Below are 23,766 nucleotides of genomic sequence, written 5' to 3' on the forward strand. Positions count from 1 at the left end.
CAGAAAAGACAAGACATGAGTTTTCATTATTTTATGAAGACCAGGAAAGAAGGAAGCATGTTCCAGGCGGTAAGAGCTGTATGAGGGAAGGTCCTGAGATAGTAAGTTGGAATTTCTAGTTTTCGGTTCAGCACCAGTAACAATTAACATAGTGTTAAAAGTTCGCTTAGCGCCAGACTTTGTGCTAAGAGCTTTAGATGGAATGGTTCATATAACTCTCCTGAGACTAGTAATAAGGCAAGATCCATTGTCTATCTATGGGAAAAAGAAACTCAGGGACACAGGGGTCAAAGAATTTGCTCAGGGATCCACTGACGGAGCCAGGCCGATGGAATCAGAGCTGCGTTTTCGCACCATCCTAAGTGGTTCTTATTCACCTTTACCCACAAGAGAGCGCCAAAGCCGGTGTCCCAACTCTCCCCACCCAGCCACGCAGACGCGTAGCGCAACGAGCGGAAGCCGGAGGCCCAGCGCCCACACTCCACCGGAAGTCAGTGCATTGTGGGAAGCGTCTCGATGTTTATTTACATCCCCGCCTCCAGCGCTAAAGCGAGTACACTTGGAATGGAAAGGACTGGATTCTGAAGATGACACGGCTCCGAAAAGCTTCCAAGAAGTGCGAAAGAAGCTTTGTGTAACTTTTGGCGGGAATCAAGGCTAGCAAAACCTCAGCAGTTTACTACTGCTAAGACGGCCCGGGCTGCCCCGTCTGCCCCGCCTTGAGCTAGAGTAGACGTCTCTATGGTCGAGTAAACGTAGAGAGGCGTCTCTCGGCCCTGGGGGTTGGAACTGCGCATGAGTAAGTAGCTGCAGCGTTGGAAAAATGGCGGAGGAAGAGTAAGTGTTTGGGGATGTGTATCTCTGGCGTGGCTTCTTGAGCATCCGGTGCCATCCACAGTGTTTATTTCTCGCTGGCGGAAAATAAGGGTACTTGTGGACTGAAAGAAGAGAATAGGAAAGGCTCCAGATTACAGAGAGAGGAGTGAGGCGCCGTACGGCTTGGTGTGGGTGGGCGAAGGGGGCCGCCGCGGAGCTCGGGTCATCATCTCAAGGGGGCGAGGATTGACTTTCGGGCAGCGGGCTGAGAGCAGGCGGGGTTCCCCCAGCTGTGCTTAAGTGTTACCACTGTAGCTGGGTCTGCACGCGACCCAACTCCACGGGGCGGAATCTCATCGCTAGTCTATAAAGCTGTGGCATTAGAAGCTCCGTTGACGTGTATGAGGACTAGTGGCTGTGGGGTTCGTGACTTACTAAGTCTTTGGGTCCTAGGAAATGTGAGGGGTCCATTTTGAGGGCTAGTGTTAGAAACCACAGATTTCGGAAGGGCCACAGCCCTTAGGAATTTGAAGATAGTGTTTCCCTAGGCCCGGGATATCTTTTGGAAATCTGGTGCATATTTGTTTCTTAAATACTATCTCTGGTCTCCATTTTCTGTATCAGACCAAGAAGAAAGATCCCTTTGGTTCCAGAGAATCTCTTGAAAAAGAGGAAGGCTTATCAGGCCCTCAAAGCCACCCAGGCAAAACAGGCGCTTTTGCAAAGGAAGGAGGTAATGGTGGGAACCAGGTGGAGGGAATTAGAGTTTGTGTTTGAGTTGTATCCAGCACGTGTTGAACTAGACTTGGTACCGATGGCCCCTTCCCCCATCGGTTGCGTCGTACCCGATATTGGTTTCTTGCCTTTGTTTAGCAAAAAATGTATCAAACACTTTCCACGGGCAAAGTACTGGATTTGAGTTGTTAAGGAAGAAAGTAATTGCAGAGTTCCGGATTCATACCAAGTGATTTGAGAGACCAGAATTTGTACCTGGAAGAAAGTTTTTAATGTACCAGTTTTGTACAATTTTTGCTATTTGCTACATGATTTTGGAGAAATACATTTTGGAGGCAGTTTATGATGCCTAACACAGTGTTAGGGTCCCTAAACACTTGATGGTGAACATTGCTGCTGTTGCTAAGTCCCTTCAGTCGTGTTCGACTTTGTGCGACCCCATAGATGGCAGCCCACCAGGCTCCACAGTCCCTGGGATTCTCCAGGCAAGAACACTGGAGTGGGTTGCCATTTTCTTCTCCAGTGCGTGGAAGTGAAAAGTGAAAGTGAAGTCGCTCAGTCCTGTCTGACTCTTAGCTACCCCAAGGACTGCAGCCTACCAGGCTTCTCTGTTCATGGGCTGACAGCATGTACATTGGTTTTTTCGTTTGTTTATAAGGGACTTTTCCCAATAGTCCCCAAGTTTTCTCAGCTTCACTTCTTTCTTGTCGATCTTGTTTTTTTATTATATAAGAATAGAGGGGCTGTCCCTAGCATCCCAGTGGCTAAGAATCCTTGCTTCTATCCCAGGGGGCATGGGTTCAATCCCTGGTCAGGGAACTAAGATCCTGCATGCTGAAATGCAGCCAGAAAATAAGTAAAAATAAATTTAAAAAAGTAAAAACAGAGGATGTTTGTGCCCCTTTCCAGACCATAGGGGAAATAAGCTCTATGAATAGTGACTAGTGAATTACTCTTGTGAAAAAAAAAAAGATGTATACAGAGGCAAAAAAAAAATGGTGATGATGGTCTGCCTTCTCTGTAGCAGAGGAAAGGAAAACAAATCAAGTTTAAGCGACTAGAATGGTTTGTACATGATTCCTGGCGGCAACTACGGGACAGAGTGCGACTGAGACGGCTAAAAGTGAAACCGCATGGCTTGGAAGTGCCAGACAAACATTCCTTGGCCTTTGTTGTACGCATTGAAAGGTAGGGAACTTGGTGGATTCCATGAGGCTGGGGAAACTGTTGGTTCAGCTTTAGACCCTTTTTGGGGAGATGAGATTTAAGCCCTAAAGGCAAGTTGTGCTAGGAATTCTGGGCTAAGTAAAACAGATTTTGTCTTCAAAATGACTGTGCACTTCCATTCCAGGAGGATAGGTTTGATCCCTGGTGAGGGAACCAAGAATCCCACATGCCACAAGGTGCAGCCAAAAAATATGTAAATATATTAGGGAGACTTAAGCAAACAAACATGACAATACACTAATTGCTGTGAAGGCAAAGTGCTGGATGTTAGGACACGGGGGCCACAGTGTGATCTGTAGTGGTTTAGGACACTTGAAGCAGGAAGCTGTGGCCTGCCCACATGAAAAGTTTGCGGGGCAGCTTTCCAGGCAGAGATGCAGGAAGTTCAAGTGTAGGATCAGGGTGGTTTCTTAGGAACGGAACCAGGGTCCAGCAGATGGTGCATAGTCAGTGCTGGGGAGAGCTTTTTCACATTCAGCAATAACCTTACCCGTTCCTACCGGCACATACAGTGTTAGCTCTCCCTTTCATACCCAGTCATCCAAGTCAGAAACATGTGGGGTTTTGTTTTTGTTTGGCTGCAACAGGTCTCAGTTTCAGCACACAGGATCTTTGATCTTCACTGTGGCATGTGAGAGCTAGTTCCCTGACCAGGGGTTAAACCTGGGCCTCTAGCATCAGGAGCACAGAGTCTTAGCCACTGGACCACCAGGGAAGTCCCAGAAACCTGTGGGTTTTAAGTATGTGTGAGCCTCCTATCCTTGCCCTTGCCCATAATCTCTTTTTTGCCTTTTATTTGTATTTTTAAAATTAGAGTGTAATTGGCTTTCATTGCCCATGATCTCTTTCCTGGCCTATCACATCAGCTGTCTAGCTAAACTTCCCAGACTTGGGTGTCACTTTTCTTGTTTCTGTTTTATATGCTCTCTCTGGTGGTTGTCAAATCTGGTTACGTCTCCTTAAAATCTTCTTTAGCTTTTAATACCCACAGGCACAAGTCCATTGTCCTTAGCTTGACACATACAGCCCTCCCCATTACAAGTCCAGGGACCATTCCTATCCCTGTAGCACCTCGGGTTTTGCTCCACGTAGCGTGGCAAGTGATCTGTTTACATGACTGCTTCCCACTCAGTTGAACCTGCCCTCTGGGTGCCCATTAGTGGCACACAGTTCATGGTGCTTACTGGGCAGAGCCTGACTTTGCTGTTCATTTCAGGATTAATGGGGTGAGTTCACTGGTGCAAAGGACCATTGCCAGACTTCGCCTAAATAAGATTTTCAGTGGTGTCTTTGTGAAAGTGACCCCTGAAACCATAAAGACGCTTCGTATCGTGGAACCTTATGTGACCTGGGGGTGAGTATGGTTTTTTGTGTGAATTCACATTACACGATACTGGAGAATGTTGAGAACATTGGGATGCACAGGGTACTGTTCTCCAGCACTTATGTTGCTGAGTCAGGGGAACATTGTGCCAAACATTAAAACCCAAAAAAAGACTTGGATTTCATTTCAAACTTTTTCAGACTCTTGAATAGGGTCACATAAGGCCAAAGTCCTAGATTATAACCCAGGACTTTATTTTTGCTGGGAAATAAACATCTTTACCTGGCAGTCATTTGTATCTGTAAATTTTAGTTTCTAATTACATAGTTGGGGCTGTGTGGGTGTTTTTCACCTCTTTTGGGTGTGTGCTTCCCAAGTGTCCCAGCTGCAGTGTGTTGAGGACACTTGTGGGGACGGGGGTTGGGAGACTCCTTAGCCAGGCTACAGGACTGCGCTGCCAGCGTGGTGCAGCCTGCCAGGGGTGGGCGGTGCTGTGATTGAGCTTCGTTCTGCCTCACATAGATTTCCAAATCTGAAGTCTGTTCGGGAACTCATCTTGAAACGTGGACAAGCGAAGGTCAAGAACAAGGTCATCCCTCTGACAGACAACACAGTTATTGAGGAGCACCTGGGTGAGTGAGCGTCTGAGGAGTCAGCAGAAAGGACCCCCAGAACTTGCTAGAGTGCTGGGCGCTGGCATATCAGAGTCTCACAGTATGTGCTGGGAAAGTGCTAAACACAGGAATCTGAACCTTATGTTTCTTAGGAAAGTTTGATGTCATTTGCTTGGAAGACCTCATTCATGAAATTGCCTTCCCGGGGAAGAATTTCCTGGCGATCTCAAGGTTCCTATGCCCTTTCCAACTCTCAGTGGCCCGTCATGCTACCAAGAATAGAGTGGGCTTCCTCAAGGAAGTGGGCTCACCAGGCTATCGAGGTGAACGCATCAATCAGCTCATCCGGCAGCTGAACTAAACCCAGGTGAGGTGGGGCTGAAACTGCCCTTTGGTGGACTCTCAATGGGCCAGGCCTCACCCCCTAAAAGGTCATCTTGCATTTATAAGTGTATGAGAATAACTTTGGGTGGGAGGTGGCTGGTACTCACAAATTTAGTGGATGGAAATACTTGAAACAGTGAATGCCTGGTAGGGGCTGTGTGTATCTCAAGAGTTACAGGATAGAAAACACTTGAGTGACCAAAACTCTGTTGCTGTGTTCATTTTAGCTGGAGATGGAGAGAGAATAAAAAACTAATTTCAAAAAGGATATTCCTTCCTCTGTTGAAGGAATCTTAATTCTGGAAAGCTTTTATTGTTAGGCTTAGGTTAGGGTTATGGTGCATCTGTATTAATGGAGTTGTTTTTCTTCCTCAGCGTACCTGAAAATAGTGCACTGGAAGCGTGTGGTGTCGTTTTATGGACTTGTCACTCAGTATCTTCAGGGAAGATTGTTTTCTGCTAGAATATATCTTCAGAAACTGGAGGAAAGGGCCAGGGGAAACACGGTGATGTTCCCAGCCTGCACTGCATCCCACCTCAGTTCCAAGGAAGAGTTCCTGTGGTGACCACCGTCCACCTCTGAAACCAGCAAAGGCTCATGCCACGGAGGAGGAAGTCCTCTTCTATCACGTCTCTCCTGGGCTGTACTGTTGGTGACTGAACACTTAACCTATGAATACAAGACAGCAGTGGACCAAGCCCAGGAGCATGTTGAACCTGGGGTTTCCTGGGGCCTTGTTTCTGGAAGAACTTGAAGTTAGAATTGAGTTAAGTTAGAACTTAAAATTAAAATTGAAAGCACACAAAAACGGTACTTGGTTGTCTCTCCCGTGAGTTCATGTTCTAACTTCAGCGACAGCTTGGCAAGCTCTCAGGCTGGCTCTAGGTATATCCAGTGTCTTATCATTGCAGCTGGCTTAGTGCTTTTCTCTAGCTCAGGATTTTAATCTACTCCTGGATCTGTGAGAAGGTCCCTTTCCCAGAAAAACATACATTCCAGTTTTTTCTTGGAAATTTAGGGTATTTGTAGATCCTTCTCAGGGACCCAGGGACCTTATGTGAAGAAGTCCTGTGCTGTCAGTATTGGTCACACAGGCTCTGATCTTGCAGCCTCCTCTGGTTCTGTGCCCTGTTGGAAGACCAAAGCTTACCAGAGGTTTTTTTTTTCCCTTTCAAGCCAAGTGGATGTTTCCTACAATACGGTAAAATGCTGAGCCCCTGTGCCATTAATCAGTCGATCTAAAAAGAAGTGGAAAACTTTATCCAAGCCAAATTTAAGAATCATAACTCAGAAAGAGCATCTCAGAAAGCTCTAAGAACTGTTCTGATTAGAAGTGAAGACACAGTTACATAAATTTTTTTGAGAGGAAGGCTGTACATCAAATAACATTGACAGCTGATACAGTCCAGACCTGAGTGCCATGGGACCCCTTATCAAATGAAATGTTACCTCTAAGGGCTTGTCTTAGGAGAATATTGCTCTTTATGGTTGAGGGGAAATTTCTGCCAAAGAGGAAAGTTTGGTCAATGCATAATGTAGCTACACACACAATGCACAGTGGCAGGAGAGAGAAGGCCAGAGATGATTTCTTGCTTTGGAGATTTCCTTAGTCTAGTGGCTAAAACTCTGCTTTCAATGCAGGGGGCCAGGGTTCAATCCCTAGTCAGGGAACTAGATCCCAAATGTCTTAAGTTCGCTTGCATGCTGCAAAGATGGAAGATCCCATGTAGAAGACCTGGCTTAGCCAAATAAAGACACTTTAAAGTCTTGCCATAAGGTAGTACTTCAGTTTCCCCCTGTTGATCTTTCTTTTGACAGAGTGTTAGGTGACCAAGTGTTTGGTCCCTCAAAGCAGGGATGGGTGCTTGCCTGCTTCAGGGCCATCAGGCTGCTTGATGCCAGGTCCTGATAGCCCGGTTCTCTCTTTGGGGGTTATGCTAGCAGAATGTTGGTCAGGGACTGACAGTCAATTCTAGATTGTCCAGTAAGGGACTTGAGCTAATTGTCCTTGCATGTACATTGTGTATGTACATTATTTTATAGAGAACTATAGATGTGATCCAGTTTCAAGCCATTCAAACATCTGAACTTCAGAGCAGAAATTTGCCTCTTCATGGGTCTTAAGATGAGGAAACAAATACCATGGCCAAATGGTCCTATCACTGGAAAACAAACCAGTGTCCTGCACTGAAGGCAGACTGACAGCTTGCCAGGAACTGTTCTCGGGCTGCCTGTGAGTATCCTTGAGCCCAGGGGAAACGTGATTGTGCATCCCCCTAACCAACCTGGGGAGAGCTGAGGTCACAAAGTGTACCAAAAACTTACTGGGTCCTAGTAGGAAGTACCAGCCACTAATATAAAGGATTAGATATCACAGAAAGAATCCACCTGCCGTTGCATGAGACGGGGATTCAGTCCCTGGTCTGGGAAGATCCCACGTGCCATGGAGCAGCTAAGCATACGTGCCACAATGTTCGGGCTTCCCTGGTGGCTCAGCGGTAAAGAATCTGCCTGCCAATGCATCCCGCCTGGAGAAGGAAATGGCAACCCACTCCAGTATTCTTGCCTGAAAAATCGCCTGGACAGAGGAGCCTGGCGAGCTACCGTCTACGTGGTCGCAGAGGTGGACACAACTTAGTGACTACACAACAACGGCATGGCAGAAGAGGCATCATTAATTGGCTGGTGAAAGGGTCTCAGTGATACTGGCAGTGTAACAGCTTGCACAGTGCTAGACTGTCTTAAAATAATTGCTCTTTGAAACTTGCATGTGTTTGAGCCCAAGAAATACATTTGGTTCCTAAGCAAAACTAAGAGCAATTGTCAAAATAGTATACAAGCCTGGTCCAGAATCTTGGGTCAGCTGTCTTATTTCAGGTGTCTTATCATGGTCTGGTAGTGCTGGTCTTAAAATCAGGTGTCAAAACAAGTTTCAGTTCATTCAGGAAAGGCCTTCTAACATGGCTTTAAGGAATCCTTTATCCCATGTCTTTTCCAGTATGAATAATATCCTGGTTGCAGGTGATGGTGAGTCCAATCTTCATCCAAAGTTGGATTACTGTTGTAAAGCAACTATGCCCCAAATAAACACACACAAACACAAAAAACCCCGAAGTTAGATTATTGTGATAGACTTCAGAAACAGTGTCCTTTTAATAACTAAACTTACAAGGAGCTATCTGGGAAGTGAGTCTTAATCAGTAAATATACTTCAATTAACAAAACTAGAATGTTCACTGAAAGAATCTTTTTCTTTCTAAAATTACCCTCATTTCTACCAAATAAGTGGTTAACTGACCATATTGTTAGCTATATATGACAAAAACTTTCAAAGTCAAGGTTAAAGACTTTGATTACATTGCAGTTGAAAAGCAATTTGATTACTGACTGCTGTGACATACACTAAATCTATGACTGATATCACCAGGTCATACCAGAATTTCAGGAGTTCCTTATAATTTCTAGTATATATCTATTAAAAATGTTTACCCATATGACACAACCTAAGCAGTTTTATCACCACTTGTTTAACAATGCTTCTCATTTAACATACCAAATAAGTCTAATCAGTGTAATATTCCTCTGAGATGGGAAGAAAACAAGTATTTTGAGGTGTTCCAGGGGCAATTAGGAAAATCTCAAAGTTAGCTAGACAGATCAAATAAACTTCACTTAGAATTTGATCATTGGAAAGGTGGTCAGAAGTATCAAAAAGTTTTAAAACACTTGGTCAAATAGAATCAGGTCACTGTGAAACAATTGCCATTCACCTAACCAAAGTGCCAGTGAAAGATCTCAATGGCAAAGTCAGGTCACTGAAACACAAACTCAATCTATTAACAAAAGCAGCTCAATATTTTAAGAAAAATTTGTCCTCTTAGAAGGCCAAATTCAGGTTTTGTACCACTTTAAAACTTTTTCTTAATTAAGTTCAGTCTTAGCCAGTCTTGAGCGTGCACAAAACTCACAGTGTCCTTTTTCACAAACCTCGATAAATTTCTCTACCTGTAAAGAAACAACCAGCTCTAGGACACCACCTTTTTTTTCCCTTTAACAAAATGCATTTTCATTCCTTATACTTTTCTTTGTTGAAAACACACATCCTACCTTCCTTGCATCCTGAAATGTCTCCTTTATAATTCTTAACCTTAAAACCTTAAAATTTCGGGATTTCCCTGGTGGTCCAGTTGTTGACTCTGAGCTTCCACTGCAGGAGGCTCAGGTTTGATTACTAGTCAGAGAACTAAGATCCACCTGACATGCATGCTATGGGCACACACACACACAAAAATCTCTAGTGAAAACCAAGAAGTAATTAAACTGCTGTGATATCAGCATTTCCTGACTGACAAAATTAGGTGTTAGTTTTCCTCTCTTAAGAACAGACCTCCCCAACAATTAATGTTCTGGTATTTCATCCTATTTGAAATGACCTGGATAGCAAATGAATTCTCATAATCTAATTTGGTTTAATTTCTAGTTACTAAGATCTGGAGATACTATTTTTTTTTTTTGCCTCACCACACAGTTTGCTGGAGCTTAGTCAAAGTGCCAAGTCCTAACCACTGGACCATCAGGGAATTCCCTGGTTTGGGTTCTTTTAGGTGGCTCAGTTTCTCTCAATGACACCATCATGAGTGCTTGAAGCACTAGGCAATCAGCCTCTGTCATGCCCCCAGATAAAGCAGTACTTACTTAATGATCATAGTGGGGTTTCCTTATGGGACTGCTACAGGTCATGAAAACTGATCCTATGACACTTCTGGGAGATCCTCTGTCATCTAAGAGTATCTTGTGACTGGAAGGAGCAAAATGTCCCTTTATTCTTTGGAGATGAAAAACTCAGTCTCTGATTTCACTAGTAATATTTTGTTCAGACCATATATCAACTCTTTTTTTTTTTTTTCAATTTAAGCCAAATTTGACAAAAACCCAGCCACATGTTTCCCTGGTCCTCTTGTCCAGACCCCCTAGGTGCCTAGGAAATGCACCAGTGCCCTAAAGACAGCAAGGCTTAAAACCAGCTCAAATAAAAATTTTAGGATCAACACCCAAACAATGAGATCTAAGATCAGGAGAACTTACCAAGAACTGAGGAGTGTTGAGAAGCTGGTGGGGCTCAATGGGCCCATGCCAGTACCAAGCACTGGTTCTGAGTAGACCCCAGGTAGCCTCTGGCAGGAATCTCTCATAGCCTACAGCAAGCATATATTAATGAAATGAAAAATAAATCTAAAAAGGAAACTTAAGCTTTTATTTGAGCCAAATTTGAGAATTATAATCCAGGAAGAGCATCTCAGAAAGCTCTGAGAACTATTATGCCCATAAGAAGTCAAGTTATGTAAGTTTTTTGAGACACAGGGCTGTACATTAAATGACATATTGTTGACAATTTGCATAATCCAGATCTGAGCACCATGTAACCTCTTAGGAAGGAATATTACCTTTAAGGAGTTGTTTTAGGAGAATGCTGCTCTTTACTGTTGAGTGGCAATTTTGACTGAAGGGGAAGGTTTCAACTGATGCAAAATACAGGTACACAATGCCCAGTGAGGGAGAGAAGAGGCAAAAGGGCAGAGATTTTTTTTGTTAAAATTTTTCTTCTCTTGGCCATAAAATATGAATTTTATTTCATAGTTAATTGGCTCAAGAGTTAACCTGCCAGGAATAGATGTTACTCATACCGTAAAGCACTGTGAAGTCAGATTTATTTGAAATGATGTATCAAAGTCACAAGAAAAGAGCAGTTGTGAGTGTGGAAGCCCAGGGTTTATAGCCCAGATCTTATACTAAATACAGGAATGTTCCTACTTTTGCCTGTAAAATGGAACTAATATAGTCTTGCCTGTCTGCCTCTCATAGTTGAGTATTATTATAAAGGAGGTTTAAAAACTTATGCTCTTCTGTATTGTATACCATAATATATACCATTCCCTGAACAAATTGTGGGACTATCCTTATTTCTGGGAAAAGCTAGTCCTTTTAATGTGTGCTAATATGGGTTTGTGAGTCATGAACGGGATATGTTCTAGGTGTAGGCAGAACAAAAAAACCTACTTTCAGGAAGCAAGAGTAGGTATAGTGAGCCAAGTAGCTGATTTGAAGAGACTGACTTTAAAAAGTAGTTAAAGCTATTCCTCAGCTCTAGGCCCTCTAGCCCCTTGCCTGACCCAGCTGGTTCTCAGAGCCTAGGGTTCTAGGGGTTGTTGTTGACTGGCTCTTTTTATGCTTTGAGATTTCATTCATTGTCATTCCAGGGCCAAGTTTTCTCATCAGACTTTTTTTTTTAACTGCCTATCTGGAGAATGGTTATCTGAAATCAAAATGCCACTTGGATCCCAAATTCACTTCCACAACCACCAGTATAAACTAAACTGGGAGATAAACACTGATGTCTAAACTCCTAAGAAATAATTCCCAGTGGGTCAGAACCATTTAGTGTTTCCTAAGTAGCATTAAAAAATGAAGACATATCTATGCACTGCACGTAGTAAAGTTATGAGATTTGTTTCAATTTATATAAGGACTGAAACAGAATCTAAAAAGAAAATCTTTTAAACTGAGGCTCCCAGTCCAGAGATACAACTGCAAAACCACTGCAGTGATGCTCCCAGGAGGCATAAGTCCAGCTGATAGGTAGGGGTAAAAGCACAAGAAAGAGCAGAGTGGCCAGTATCCAAGGTCTGAGTCTATGTGGGACATGGTCATTCCCTCCAGATCTCAGGAAAACACACAACTTTAAATGGAGAATTATGTTTTATTTGGTGAACGTTTTGAGCAATCAAGCCTGGGAAGCAGCCTCTCAGACAGCTCCAAGGGACTACTCCAAAGAGGAAAGGAAGGAGCCAGGATATTCAGGAGTTTTTCAATAAAAATCAGGTAGTCAGAACATCAAAAGATTAGTTAGAAAATCCAAACATCTCAATTTAACAAATTTAATACTTTTCTATGTATGGGAAGATGCAAGAGTCTGGGCTTACTGAAACCATTCCTTTGATATGCACCTGACCTACCCAGGGCCAGCATCCTGTTCTTTCCCATCCTGAGTTCCCTCAGGGTGCACGCAGGTGGCTACCCAGGTGAGGGCCTGGCAGCAGGCAGCCCACCTGTCTCTCCTGAGTTCCCTCAGGGCTCCCCATCAGGGGCAGTTGTAGCAGCTGATGGTTTGATGGCACTGCCCCTTCTGTTGATATGGCAGCCAACATTTTTCATCCACAGCGCTTCCACTTGGTAATAAAATTCGACCAACATTTGGGAGACATTTCATGACCAGTATGGTCCCATGGTGCTAGGAAGGCTCGTTCCTAGCTCAGGCAAAGATTCTGTTGATGAGCTACTCAATGTATTGAGAAGTTTTCTTGGAGCAGGCCGTTGATAATCTAAAATTCTCTGGATCCCTTGTCTTACTAGTCTATTATGATCGAGGAAAGGTTTTTCACTGTTGCTTCTTCCCATATCTAGAATCATACTATTACAATCATTGATCTATTTCCTTGAGATGTTTCAGTTCAGTTCAGTCACTCAGTCGTGTCCAACTCTTTGTGACCCCATGAATCGCAGCACACCAGGCCTCCCTGTCCAGCACCAACTCCCGGAGTTCACTCAGACTCACGTCCATCAAGTCCGTGATGCCATCCAGCCATCTCATCCAGATGTTTGCCCATCATTAATTTTGTTAGAGACCTGGCTACACATTAAGCAATGCAAGAGAGAATCTTATAAACTAGCTGGGATGAGTAATAGAGCTAGTAACATTAATAAGATCATAGTACAACAGAGAGATACAAACCATAAACAATCTGCAAACAAAGAACAAATTAAAACAATGATTAGTATGAAAGTGAACATGTTAGTCACTCAGTCATGTCCGACCTATTGTGACCCATGAAGTGGTGTCCACCAGGCTCCTTTCTCCATGGAACTGTCCAGGCAAGAATACTGGAGTGGGTAGCCATTCCTTTCTCCAGGGGATCTTCCTGACCCAGAGCCTGAACCTAGGTCTCTTGCACTGCAAGCAGATTCTTTACCATCTGAGCCACCAGGGAAGCCTATAACTACTTGTAATTTGGTTGTAATAAGCCATCAAGTCCACAGGAGACCTAGCTGGAGAAGCCAAATTCTGAGAGCATTAGGTACAGAGAAAAAGATAAATGTTTAATTTTTATAAAGGTATATTTTATCAACATCGGAGGAAAGGTTTTTCTGGAAAATAAAGATTTAAAGCCAGTATTTTGCAGAAAAATTCATAAAATTATAAATAACATTTATTTACCAGTTCATTCAGTCCTATGTAATTAATTTCTGATGATCTGGATGAAGTACTCAGGTTTTCCATTAGAGTTTTATAATTTCTTACCCAGTTCAGTGGTATGATCTAAAAGTTATCAGAACTTAACATTTGTCAAAATTCCTTTTTATGAACTTTTAAAGATTTTCATTTTATAGAAGCATCAGAGTAAAACTGACTGTCAACAAATGATAAGACTTAAATGGCATGGTTAAAGATCTGACTGCAATGCAGCTGGCAAGAAATTTGGATACTTCTGTGACATATAACATTTTAAGATAATAACTAGAATTATGACTAAAAACATACCAAAGCATATCAGAATTTTAGAAATTTCATATAAAATTTAGAATATCTATAACATTTATCTATATAATATAACCTAGGGTTCATCTCCAATCATTTGACAATGTTTCTCAAGTAATTGAACATATCAAATAAGCCTAATTAGCCTAATAGGCTAATTAAGATGCCTTACAGGTCATCTGAAATATCCCAGACTTAACCACAGGTCAAATGAACCTTAAAGTTTGATATCTGGGAAATTTGTCAAAAATACTAACACTTGGTCAAATAGGACTACAGGCTTCCCTGGTGCCTCAGACAGTAAAGAATCTGCCTGCCAATGCAGGAGACCCAGGTTCGATCCCTGGATTAAGAATCCCCTGGAGAAGGGAACATCTACCCCTCCAGTATTCTGGCCTGGAGAATCCCATGGACAGAGGAGCCTGGAGGGCTACCGTCCACAGGATTGCAAAGAATCAAACACGACTGAGCAACTAACCGTTTCAAATAGGATCATAGGTCACTGTAAAACAATACTCGCTTAACCAAAGTGACAAAATTTTTAAAAAGCAACAAAAAACAGATCACTTAAAAAAACTTCACACAATCTGTTACCAAAAGCAGTGTATCAAGAAAACTTCATTCTCTTAACAGACTAAATCAAATCCAAGCTTGCACCAGCCTACTTTTAATAACATTATCAATTTACCTAATTAAATTTATCTAATCTGAGGAGACAGGGATCAAGACCATCCCCATGGAAAAGAAATGCAAAAAAGCAAAATGGCTGTCTGGGGAGGCCTTACAAATAGCTGTGAAAAGAAGAGAGGCGAAAAGCAAAGGAGAAAAGGAAAGATATAAGCATCTGAATGCAGAATTCCAAAGAATAGCAAGAAGAGATAAAAGCCTTCTTCAGCGATCAATGCAAAGAAATAGAGGAAAACAACAGAATGGGAAAGACTAGAGATCTCTTCAAGAAAATTAGAGATACCAAGGGAACATTTCATGCAAAGATGGGCTTGATAAAGGACAGAAATGGTATGGACCTAACAGAAGCAGAAGATATTAAGAAGAGGTGGCAAGAATACACAGAAGAACTGTACAAAAAAGATCTTCACGACCCAGATAATCATGATGATGTGATCACTAATCTAGAGCCAGACATCTTGGAATGTGAAGTCAAGTGGGCCTTAGAAAGCATCACTACGAACAAAGCTAGTGGAGGTGATGGAATTCCAGTTGAGCTGTTTCAAATCCTAAAAGATGATGCTGTGAAAGTGCTGCACTCAATAGGCCAGCAAATTTGGAAAACTCAGCAGTGGCCACAGGACTGGAAAAGGTCAGTTTTCATTCCAATTCCAAAGAAAGGCAATGCAAAAGAATGCTCAAACTACCACACAATTGCACTCATCTCACACACTAGGAAAGTAATGCTCAAAATTCTCCAAGCCAGGCTTCAGCAATACGTGAACCGTGAACTCCCTGATGTTCAAGCTGCTTTTAGAAAAGGCAGAGGAACCAGAGATCAAATTGCCAACATCTGCTGGATCATCGAAAAAGCAAGAGTTCCAGAAAAACATCTATTTCTGCTTTATTGACTCTGCCAAAGCCTTTGACTCTGTGGATTACAATCAACTGGGGAAAATTCTGAGAGAGATGGGAATACAGACCACCTGACCTGCCTCTTGAGAAATGTGTATGCAGGTCAGGAAGCAACAGTTAGAACTGGACATGGAACAACAGACTGGTTCCAAATAGGAAAAGGAGTACGTCAAGGCTGTATATTGTCACCCTGCTTATTTAACTTCTATGCAGAGTACATCATGAGAAACGCTGGACTGGAAGAAACACAAGCTGGAATCAAGATTGCCGGGAGGAATATCAATAACCTCAGATATGCAGATGACACCACCCTTATGGCAGAAAGTGAAGAGGAGCTAAAAAGCCTCTTGATGAAAGTGAAAGAGGAGAGTGAAAAAGTTGGCTTAAAGCTCAACATTCAGAAAACAAAGATCATGGCATCCGGTCCCATCACTTCATGGGAAATAGATGGGGAAACAGTAGAAACAGTGTCAGACTTTATTTTCTGGGGCTCCAAAAATCACTGCAGATGGTGATTGCAGCCATGAAATTAAAAGACGCTTACTCCTTGGAAGAAAAGTTATGACCAACCTAGATAGTATATTCAAAAGCAGAGACATTACTTTGCCGACTAAGGTCCATCTAGTCAAAGCTATGGTTTTTCCTGTGGTCATGTATGGATGTGAGAGTTAGACTATGAAGGCTGAGCGCCGAAGAATTGATGCTTTTGAACTGTGGTGTTGGAGAAGACTCTTGAGAGTCCCTTGGACTGCAAGGAGATCCAACCAGTCCATTCTGAAGGAGATCAACCCCGGAATTTCTTTGGAAGGAATGATGCTAAAGCTGAAACTCCAGTACTTTGGCCACCTCATGCAAAGAGCTAACTCATTGGAAAAGACCCTGATGCTGGGAGGGATTGGGGGCAGGAGGAGAAGGGGACGACAGAGGATGAGCTGGCTGGATGGCATCACCGACTCGATGGACGTGAGTCTGAGTGAACTCCGGGAGATGGTGATGGACAGGGAGGCCTGGCGTGCTGCGATTCATGGGGTCGTAAAGAGTTGGACACGACTGAGCGACTGAACTGAACTGAATCTGAGCCTGGCCATATACAAAACTTTTTCATGGCTCCTTTTTTTTTTTAAACAAATCTTCTACAACTTTTTGTATCCATGTTAATTTGTCCATTTTTTAAATCCAGAAATAACCAGCTCTAGGGAATCATTCTTTCCCCTTAATAAAATGTATTTCCATTCTGCATACCTTCTTTTGCTGAAAACACACATCCTACTTCCCTTGCATACTGAAATAGTTCATTATCTTTAGTAGTTCTAATTACATACAATTTTAACCATTATAAACCTAAATCTCGGGATTTCCCTGGTGGTCCAGTGGCTAAGACTCACCCACCAGAGTTCGATCCCTGGTCAGGGAACTTGATCCCACATATCCCAACAAAGACCTGGGGGATCCAAATAAATAATAAATAAATATTTTTTTAAAAACACTCTTAATCTCTAGCAAAAACCAACAAGCAATAAGTAATTATATACTGTCACATCAGCCTTCCCTGACTGGAATATTCCAAAACCTCTAGAAACATATACCATGATTTCTTTCCTCAATGTTGTTCAAGATATGTTTCTAATGAACACTTAGTTTTCTTCTCCTAAGAAAAGTGGTTAAATGTAGACCTGTTTAGCAATTAATTTATCAGCATTTTCTTATTTGAAATAATGTAGACATTCAATACATTCTCCTCATTTAACTTAGCAAAACTCAAGTTACCAAAATTCTGGAGAAACTTTTAGATAGACATACCCAAGATATAATTACTTCTAAGAGTTCACCTGAAACTCTCATCATAGTTACCTTTGTTTTATAACTTATAAAAATTCTGCCGTACCAAGGAAATGTGCTGTTGGCAAACCGTAACAGAAACGGCATCAGTCTATTGACCTTCAGTAAACCTAGGTACAATACAGACATGTCTATATTGATTAAGCTAGCAAGCCTAAACTACTTTTAATACCAGATTTTATACTATATATAAAATAGATAACCAACAAGGACCTACTGTATAGCACAGAGAACTATACTCCATATTTTCTTTCCCTTATAGGAAAAGTCAAAGAAAAAATATATATATTTGTATGTGTATATATATATGTATATAAGCTGAACCACTGTGCTGCACTAACACCTGAAACTAACACATTATAAGTAATGCTATGTCAATAAAAACATTTTTAATGAGACATTAATATTGAATATTTCTTAGATCCTGTAAACCTGAGATTCATTCTGGCCAGTTTCTTTCATATTTAGAAATATTTAGTTTGTAACATCTTACTTTTAAGTCAATTATATAGAGCTCTTTTTAAAATTTAATTTTAATATTTCCTAGAGGTAGACATCTCATAATAATGTCTCTTATTAATGTACACATGGACACAAACGACAAAATAGAGATCTCATAGCTTCACTTTAAAACTTAGTTATGAATCAGTTATTACAATATAAGCTTACTAGTTCACAAGTTGGAATAAATTAAATTTGCTTGCTAAGATGATGAAGGCTTTATTACTTGTGGAAAAGACTTAAGATTTGTATTTGATCTTAATAAACCCTTAAGGAGGCTATGAATTAGATTTTGGCGGAGGGTGCCTTTCCACCTGTTTAAGTTTTAAAAGGCCGCCTTTTCCTTTTTTCTTCCTTGGTTTCAGGTTGTGAGTCAATTAGGCTCAGTTTCAGGTTCTTGTGGGTTGTATTTACATTTCTGGTTTATCAACACTTGTGAGACAAAAACTTTTAAATTTCCAAGAATTTTTAGTCACCTAAATTATATTAAAAGGTTGATTTGAAAAGATTTCTAAATGTCAGAGTCCCGTGTTCCAAAAGTTTAGGGTTTAATTTATCATGCCTTCAGAAACTTCCCTGGTGGCTCAGAGAATCCACCTGCAAATACAAGAGACATGGGTTCCATCCCTGGAGAAGGAAACGGCAACCCACTGCCTGGTAAATCCCATGGACAGAAGAGCGTGGGCTACAGCCCATGGGGTTACAAAGAGTTGGACTTAACATAGCAAGTAAAATAACAAAAACTTGCAGAAGGCGTTTAAAAAAGGCTCTCTTTTTGAGTGCACAGGTTAGGCCCAGAGCAAAATCTCTTATTAGCTCCTGAATATGAATTCTCAGGTTCTTACTTTACATGGTATGGGCTCAGATAATCCTAAAATTTCCTTTAGTATGTTTAATATTTCCTGAGGGGTAGATATATATGCCCATTCTTATAATATCAAGCAAGGGAGGCATTCCCCAGCAAAACATGTCTATTCCACAATATAATTAAGCAAAAGAGACGTAACTATCAAATATAAGGCCTATTTAAATAAATAATTTTTATTAACTTCCATCTCAATTCTATCAACTTTTATACCTTTAACTTTAGTTTTCATTAGGACCCAATGAACAAGTTTTGGTCTCACAAGGAATTCTAGAACTCTATTTCCCCCAATCATTGTACCTACTTTGGATTTTTATACTGGGGCTCTGGAGTCCCCAGTCGAGCCAAGGGATTCAGGCCCTTTTGTCAATCTTTTAACTTGATTAATTAGCCTGCCACCCCAAATAATTGTTGGTCAACAATTATCTTGGTCAAGTATCTCAGTGTATTTTTTTTTTCAGCCCTTTAAATATATGTTTTAGCTGGGGTAGAGTGGATTTGTTTGGTATCCTTTAAAGTTGGAGACCACTAGGGGGTCCCTTTGGCCCATCCAACCTTAGGTAGTGTTTTTTCAAACCTTTGATTTAATCCTATTAACACGTATTTTATTTATCCCACTTCCAAGTAACCATCTAAGGATTTCTTTATCCATTTGGGACCAGTCACCTTAAAATCTCCACCTTGTTGGGGGAAGTCTGTGTAGACTTTCCCTTCAGTTTTTTGTTTTCCTGTTAGTCAGCCTAATTAATTATTCCAATGTTTTTATTATCATCTATAAGACCCACTGAGGGGAAGAAGAGACCACAATAAGGCTTCCCAAACCTTGTTTGTTTTAAACTAAGGGAGTTCTCAGGTTAACCATCATATTTTTTTCCCACCTTCCTTTCTCCTCACAGATACCGATAAAATAGCTGTTTATAATGAGAGCTCTCTAAAAATTGTACCTATTTAGAGTTTCTCCAATTTAAAGGATCCATCATCTGGCCATTGATGAGAGGTATCTTAATAGTGACTCAAACCAGTAAGATGCAAGAGGCATTCCCCACAAGAGTGTGTGAAGATGCCACCTAAACAAGACCCAGAAAGTTTATTCCCCAAAAATAGTCTTAAGAAAAAAGGCCTTTGTGGTACAGGCTGCCACCACCAAAGTTAAGATGGCAAAAAGCCTCAGAGGAAAACATAGGAGATACTCTTTGACATGTATCGACATACATCACAGCAAGATCCTCTTTGACTCACCTCCTAGAGTAGTGGAAATAAAAACAAAAGTAAACAAATGCGACTTAAACGAAAAAGTTTATGCACAGCAAAGGAAACATAAACAAGATTAAAAGACAACCCTCAGAATGCGAGAAAATAATTGCAAACAAAACAACTGATAAAGGGTCAGTTCCCAAAATATACAAGCAGCTCATGCAGCTCAATACCGGAGAAACAAACCAAAAAATGGACGCAACACCTAAAGAGACATTTCTCCAAAGAACACATAAAGATGGCCAACAAATACACGAAAAGATGCTCAACATTGCTCATTATTAGAGAAACACAAATCAAAGCTACAACCACCTCACACAGGTAAGAATGGCCATCATTAAAAAATCTACAAACAGCAAATGCTGGAGAGGATGTAGAGAAAAGGGAACCCTCTTGCACTGTTGTTGGGAATGAAAATTGACACAGCCACTACGGACAACAGTATGAAGATTTCTTAAAAAAAACGAAATAGAACTACCATATGACCCAAAAACCCCACTACTGGGCATATACTATCCTGAGAAAACCATAATTGAGACACCTATACCCCAATATTCACGGTAGCACTTTTTAAAATAGCTAGGACATGGAAGCAAGCTAATGTCCATCGACACATGAATGGATACAGAAATTGTGGTACATATATACAATGGAATATTAGTTAGCTATAAAAAGGAACACAATCGAGTGAGTCCTAACGAGGTGGGTGAACCTAGAGCGTATTATACAGAGTGAAGTCAGAAAGAGAAAGATAAATATTGTATATTAACACATGCATATGGAATCCAGAAAGATGGTACTGATAAACCTATTTACAGGGCAGCAATGGAGCAGCAGCGGAGGAGGAGATGGCACCCCACTCCAGTACTCTTGCCTGGAAAATCGCATGGATGGAGGAGCCTGGTGGGCTGCAGTCCATGGGGTCGCGAAGAGTCGGACACGACGGAGCAACTTCACTTTCTCTTTCACTAATGGAGCAGCAGAGAGAGCAGACATGTGGACAGTAAAGGAGAGGGTGGGAGGAACTGAGAGAATAGCATGGAAACATTCACAGTACCGTATGTAAAACGGATACCAAGTGGGAATTGTGTGACACAGAGTTCAACCCAGCGCTCTGTGACAACCTACAAGGGCAGGAGATGGGAGGGAGGCTCCAGAGGGAGTGGACATACGTATACCTGTGGCTGATTCATGTTGATATATGGCAGAAACCAACACAATATTGCAAAGCAGCTACTCCCCAATTAAAAAATACACATATATGGCAAAAAGCCCATGAGTTGGTATTCAGACAAAAGACTGCTCAGAATCCCAGCCTATATGACTGTCTGCCAAGTGTATACCGTATGTGCCCCTTCCGGATGGCAGAGACCAAGTTCTCAAAAAGGCCTAACACAAAAGGCCTGAAAAAGATGAGGTAGAATATTTACATCGCAAACACACAGAAAAATGCAAGCTCCCCCTACAAGGGCTTTTATTTTTGTTTAAGGTCAGAATTCAGATTTTTTTATCAAGCTGGCTTTTTCTAACTTAACCGCATAGTCAATAAGAGAGCCCCAACTTAAGTCATTTTCAGGGTGGGATTTCCTTTAATTCCCAATTAAGTAGGTACTTGCAAGTATGAACTCTGTACATTCACAAATCTGGCTGGAGTGTTGTTGGTCTGAGGTGGGTTTTCTGATGTCCCTCATTTTTGTTTGAGAGAATCTATTTCCCATTTTAAAGATGAGTTTCTTGGGGATAAGATTTACTTTTAAATCTTTTATCCCAATGAATTCTTTTTAAGGTATCCAATTTGAGGAAGGCCTCAGGTGAGCTTCTTGCTGAAACATGCAGCCCAGACTCCTCATCTTTTCTGCTGGGTAAATCCCAGTGTCCTTCAACCAGGCTCCCTCTGTATCTTTCAGCTAGAGGGTACTTTCTTCCGGTGTCTTTCAACAGAGCTCCTCTAGTATCTTGTCAATTAGGGAGGTCCCTCCCCAATATCTTTCAATTGCAAAGCCAGGTACCTGTTAGACACTGCCAAGCAAAGCTCAGAATACTCCATCAAAAATTAGGAGACCCGAAAACAAGGAGAGACTCACCCCAATTCGTCTGAACTCTACGAGGAGGTGGGTGGGCACAAGAGGACTCTGCTAGTACCAAGGCTCCATTTCCCCATAGAGTTCAAGCGAAGGAAAGAAGTCTGCTCTCGGTTCCCTGAGTGGTCATCAAAACTGTGGACTAGGGCGGGGAAAAAAAAAGCAAAACCTAAAAGTGGAGAATAGTTTTATTTGGCAGACTGAGAACTCAAGCCCAGGAGGCAGCCTCACATAGCTCTGAGGGACTGCTGTGTAGGATATACAAGAGTTTTGCAACAAAACCGGGTAGTCAGACCATCAAAAGATTACTGTTAAAGAAAACCAGACAGCTCACGTTAAAGAATTTAGCTTTTCTCATGCATAGGAAGTCATAAAGAGTCCGGGCTCACTAAAATCATTCCTTTGCTATGAACCTTAGCTATCCAAGGCCAGTATCTTATTCTGTCCCATCCAGAGGCACCTCAGGGTGCACGGTTGGGAGTGTCTGCAGTGGCTGAGGGCTCCGTAGTAGTCAGGCCTTCCTCCATTCTGGGGGTGTCCCTTGGGGCTGCAGTGTCCTTTGCCGACAGGGCAGCAAAATTTTTCATTCACAGCTGCAAAGGACATCGAGCCTCAGAAACGGCCGAGCCAGGCTCCTCCAGGCGGCTCCTCTGCCCACTCGGAGGGTCGGCGAGCCTGCGGTCCCCAGTCTGGAACTGTGGCGCCGGGTGCTCCGCGGAGCGCGCGGCCTCCCAGGGCTTGGGTCTCCGCGGGAGTCGGGACGCCGTGGGTTCGTCAAGGGTCGCCGCGACCTGGCGCCTCTCCAGGCCGGGGAGTTCCTGGCCCTGCTGGACCAGCTGCAGGAGCTGCGCAAGTGTCACCGAGGCCGGGGTTGACTCGGCGGGCGAGGGAGCCGGGCGGGACTCGCTCCGACAACCAAGAGGCTCCATGGCGGGCGCGGAGCCTGGGCGCTTCCCGGTTGGATGGGCGCAACCACGGCCGGAGGAAGTGAAGGGGGACGCAGACCGTACCAAGTGGCCCAGAGAGCGGGGGGCCAGCTCCGCACCGAAACGCTTTACCACACATAGAGCCCTTAGCTGGACCCAGAGCCCCTGACATAGAATGCTTTAGAAGCCACGAAGGCTTGCACAGAACGGAACTGCATACGCACACGCCGATACAAGCCAAAAGACCCGAGTTTGCACAGATGCCCGGGCCATGGCAACTCACCTGCTTTCACGCACCGGCTGAGACTACTGCGTAGACACGTGGCGCGTGGTGGGGTGCGGGGATAACCTCCATCCCCTGCCCAGCAGTGCCAGACAGAAAATAACGGAGGCGATGTCTCCGCTGGCCTCAGGAGAATTGGGAGCAAGCGACGCCCCTGCAGAGCCTCGCCACTCTCCCCTCACGTCCTGTGGTGGAGACTATTCCTGGCTTTCACAGAGTGGAGGAGTGAAGATGAAGGCAGGCCAGGAGGGCTACATTCCCTTCAGCTGCTTGGGAAATCAATGCCAATAAAACCCAGGTTTCTATGTTTATCGAAAGCTAGCCTGATCTGGCGTACACGGCCTTAATCAAGCGAGCAAAACTTAATTACTACTAATTGGACAAACTAGCTTCATCTGTCTCCTGAAGTGATGGAAGCACACTACAGGTTTAGAAGCACTACATCTCTGTAGCGTTCCTGCCAAGAACGTTCGCTCTGAATCTAAACTGGAGGAATGAATAGCCACAGTAGGAGACATTCTAAAAAATGACTGACCTGGACGCTTCATCGATATTGAGGTCATAAAACACAAAGACAGAAAAGGACAAGACTGAAGGTCTATGTCAGACTAAAGGGGATGTGGAAAATGCAAAGTGTTCATCCTGGATTGGAGGAAGATGAGGGGGAAATCAGTTACACAGGACATTTTACCCTTGGGAAAACTTCAGTATGCTCTATATATTAGATGACAGTATTATATCA

At 42.6% G+C, this 23,766-nt stretch overlaps 2 protein-coding genes and 1 long non-coding RNA gene across 5 annotated transcripts; 1 reads left to right on the forward strand and 2 right to left on the reverse strand.

Moving 5' to 3' along the window:
- Positions 1 to 493: 493 nt before the first annotated feature.
- Positions 494 to 5,914, forward strand: RPL7L1 (ribosomal protein L7 like 1). 3 transcript variants are annotated; one of them, XM_012100685.4, is made up of 7 exons: positions 494 to 616; positions 1,441 to 1,549; positions 2,576 to 2,739; positions 3,995 to 4,132; positions 4,625 to 4,734; positions 4,869 to 5,083; positions 5,476 to 5,914. In XM_012100685.4, the coding sequence occupies exons 1-6, from the start codon at positions 588 to 590 to the stop codon at positions 5,075 to 5,077; spliced, it is 759 nt and encodes a 252-aa protein (XP_011956075.1). In that variant the 5' UTR covers positions 494 to 587; the 3' UTR covers positions 5,078 to 5,083; positions 5,476 to 5,914. The 3 variants fall into 3 exon arrangements, with proteins under 3 accessions (XP_011956075.1, XP_060259179.1, XP_004018874.1); XM_060403196.1 differs by having other exon boundaries at positions 2,579 to 2,739; XM_004018825.6 differs by lacking the exon at positions 494 to 616 and adding an exon at positions 810 to 837.
- On the reverse strand, positions 5,379 to 23,251 carry LOC121817414 (uncharacterized). Its single transcript, XR_006057308.2, has 3 exons — positions 23,025 to 23,251; positions 10,187 to 10,296; positions 5,379 to 8,173 (listed from the first exon to the last, which is right to left on the reverse strand). It is a non-coding gene; the product is annotated as an uncharacterized LOC121817414 (long non-coding RNA).
- C20H6orf226 (chromosome 20 C6orf226 homolog) lies at positions 21,986 to 22,779 on the reverse strand. The gene has a single exon (XM_027959225.3). It carries the CDS (start codon positions 22,742 to 22,744, stop codon positions 22,403 to 22,405), a length of 342 nt encoding a protein of 113 aa, XP_027815026.1. The 5' UTR covers positions 22,745 to 22,779; the 3' UTR covers positions 21,986 to 22,402.
- Positions 23,252 to 23,766: the final 515 nt, after the last annotated feature.

This window comes from Ovis aries, chromosome 20, assembly GCF_016772045.2.
Source record: "Ovis aries strain OAR_USU_Benz2616 breed Rambouillet chromosome 20, ARS-UI_Ramb_v3.0, whole genome shotgun sequence".
Lineage (NCBI taxonomy): Eukaryota > Metazoa > Chordata > Mammalia > Artiodactyla > Bovidae > Ovis > Ovis aries.

Excerpts from the sequence above, each read along its gene's own strand:
- C20H6orf226 (XM_027959225.3), bottom strand. The coding sequence starts at position 22,744 with ATGGAGCCTCTTGGTTGTCGGAGCGAGTCCCGCCCGGCTCCCTCGCCC.
- RPL7L1 (XM_012100685.4), top strand. The coding sequence starts at position 588 with ATGACACGGCTCCGAAAAGCTTCCAAGAA. Across the intron at positions 1,550-2,575 it reads CGCTTTTGCAAAGGAAGGAG|CAGAGGAAAGGAAAACAAAT; the intron begins GTAATGGTGGGA and ends CCTTCTCTGTAG. Across the intron at positions 4,133-4,624 it reads GAACCTTATGTGACCTGGGG|ATTTCCAAATCTGAAGTCTG; the intron begins GTGAGTATGGTT and ends TGCCTCACATAG.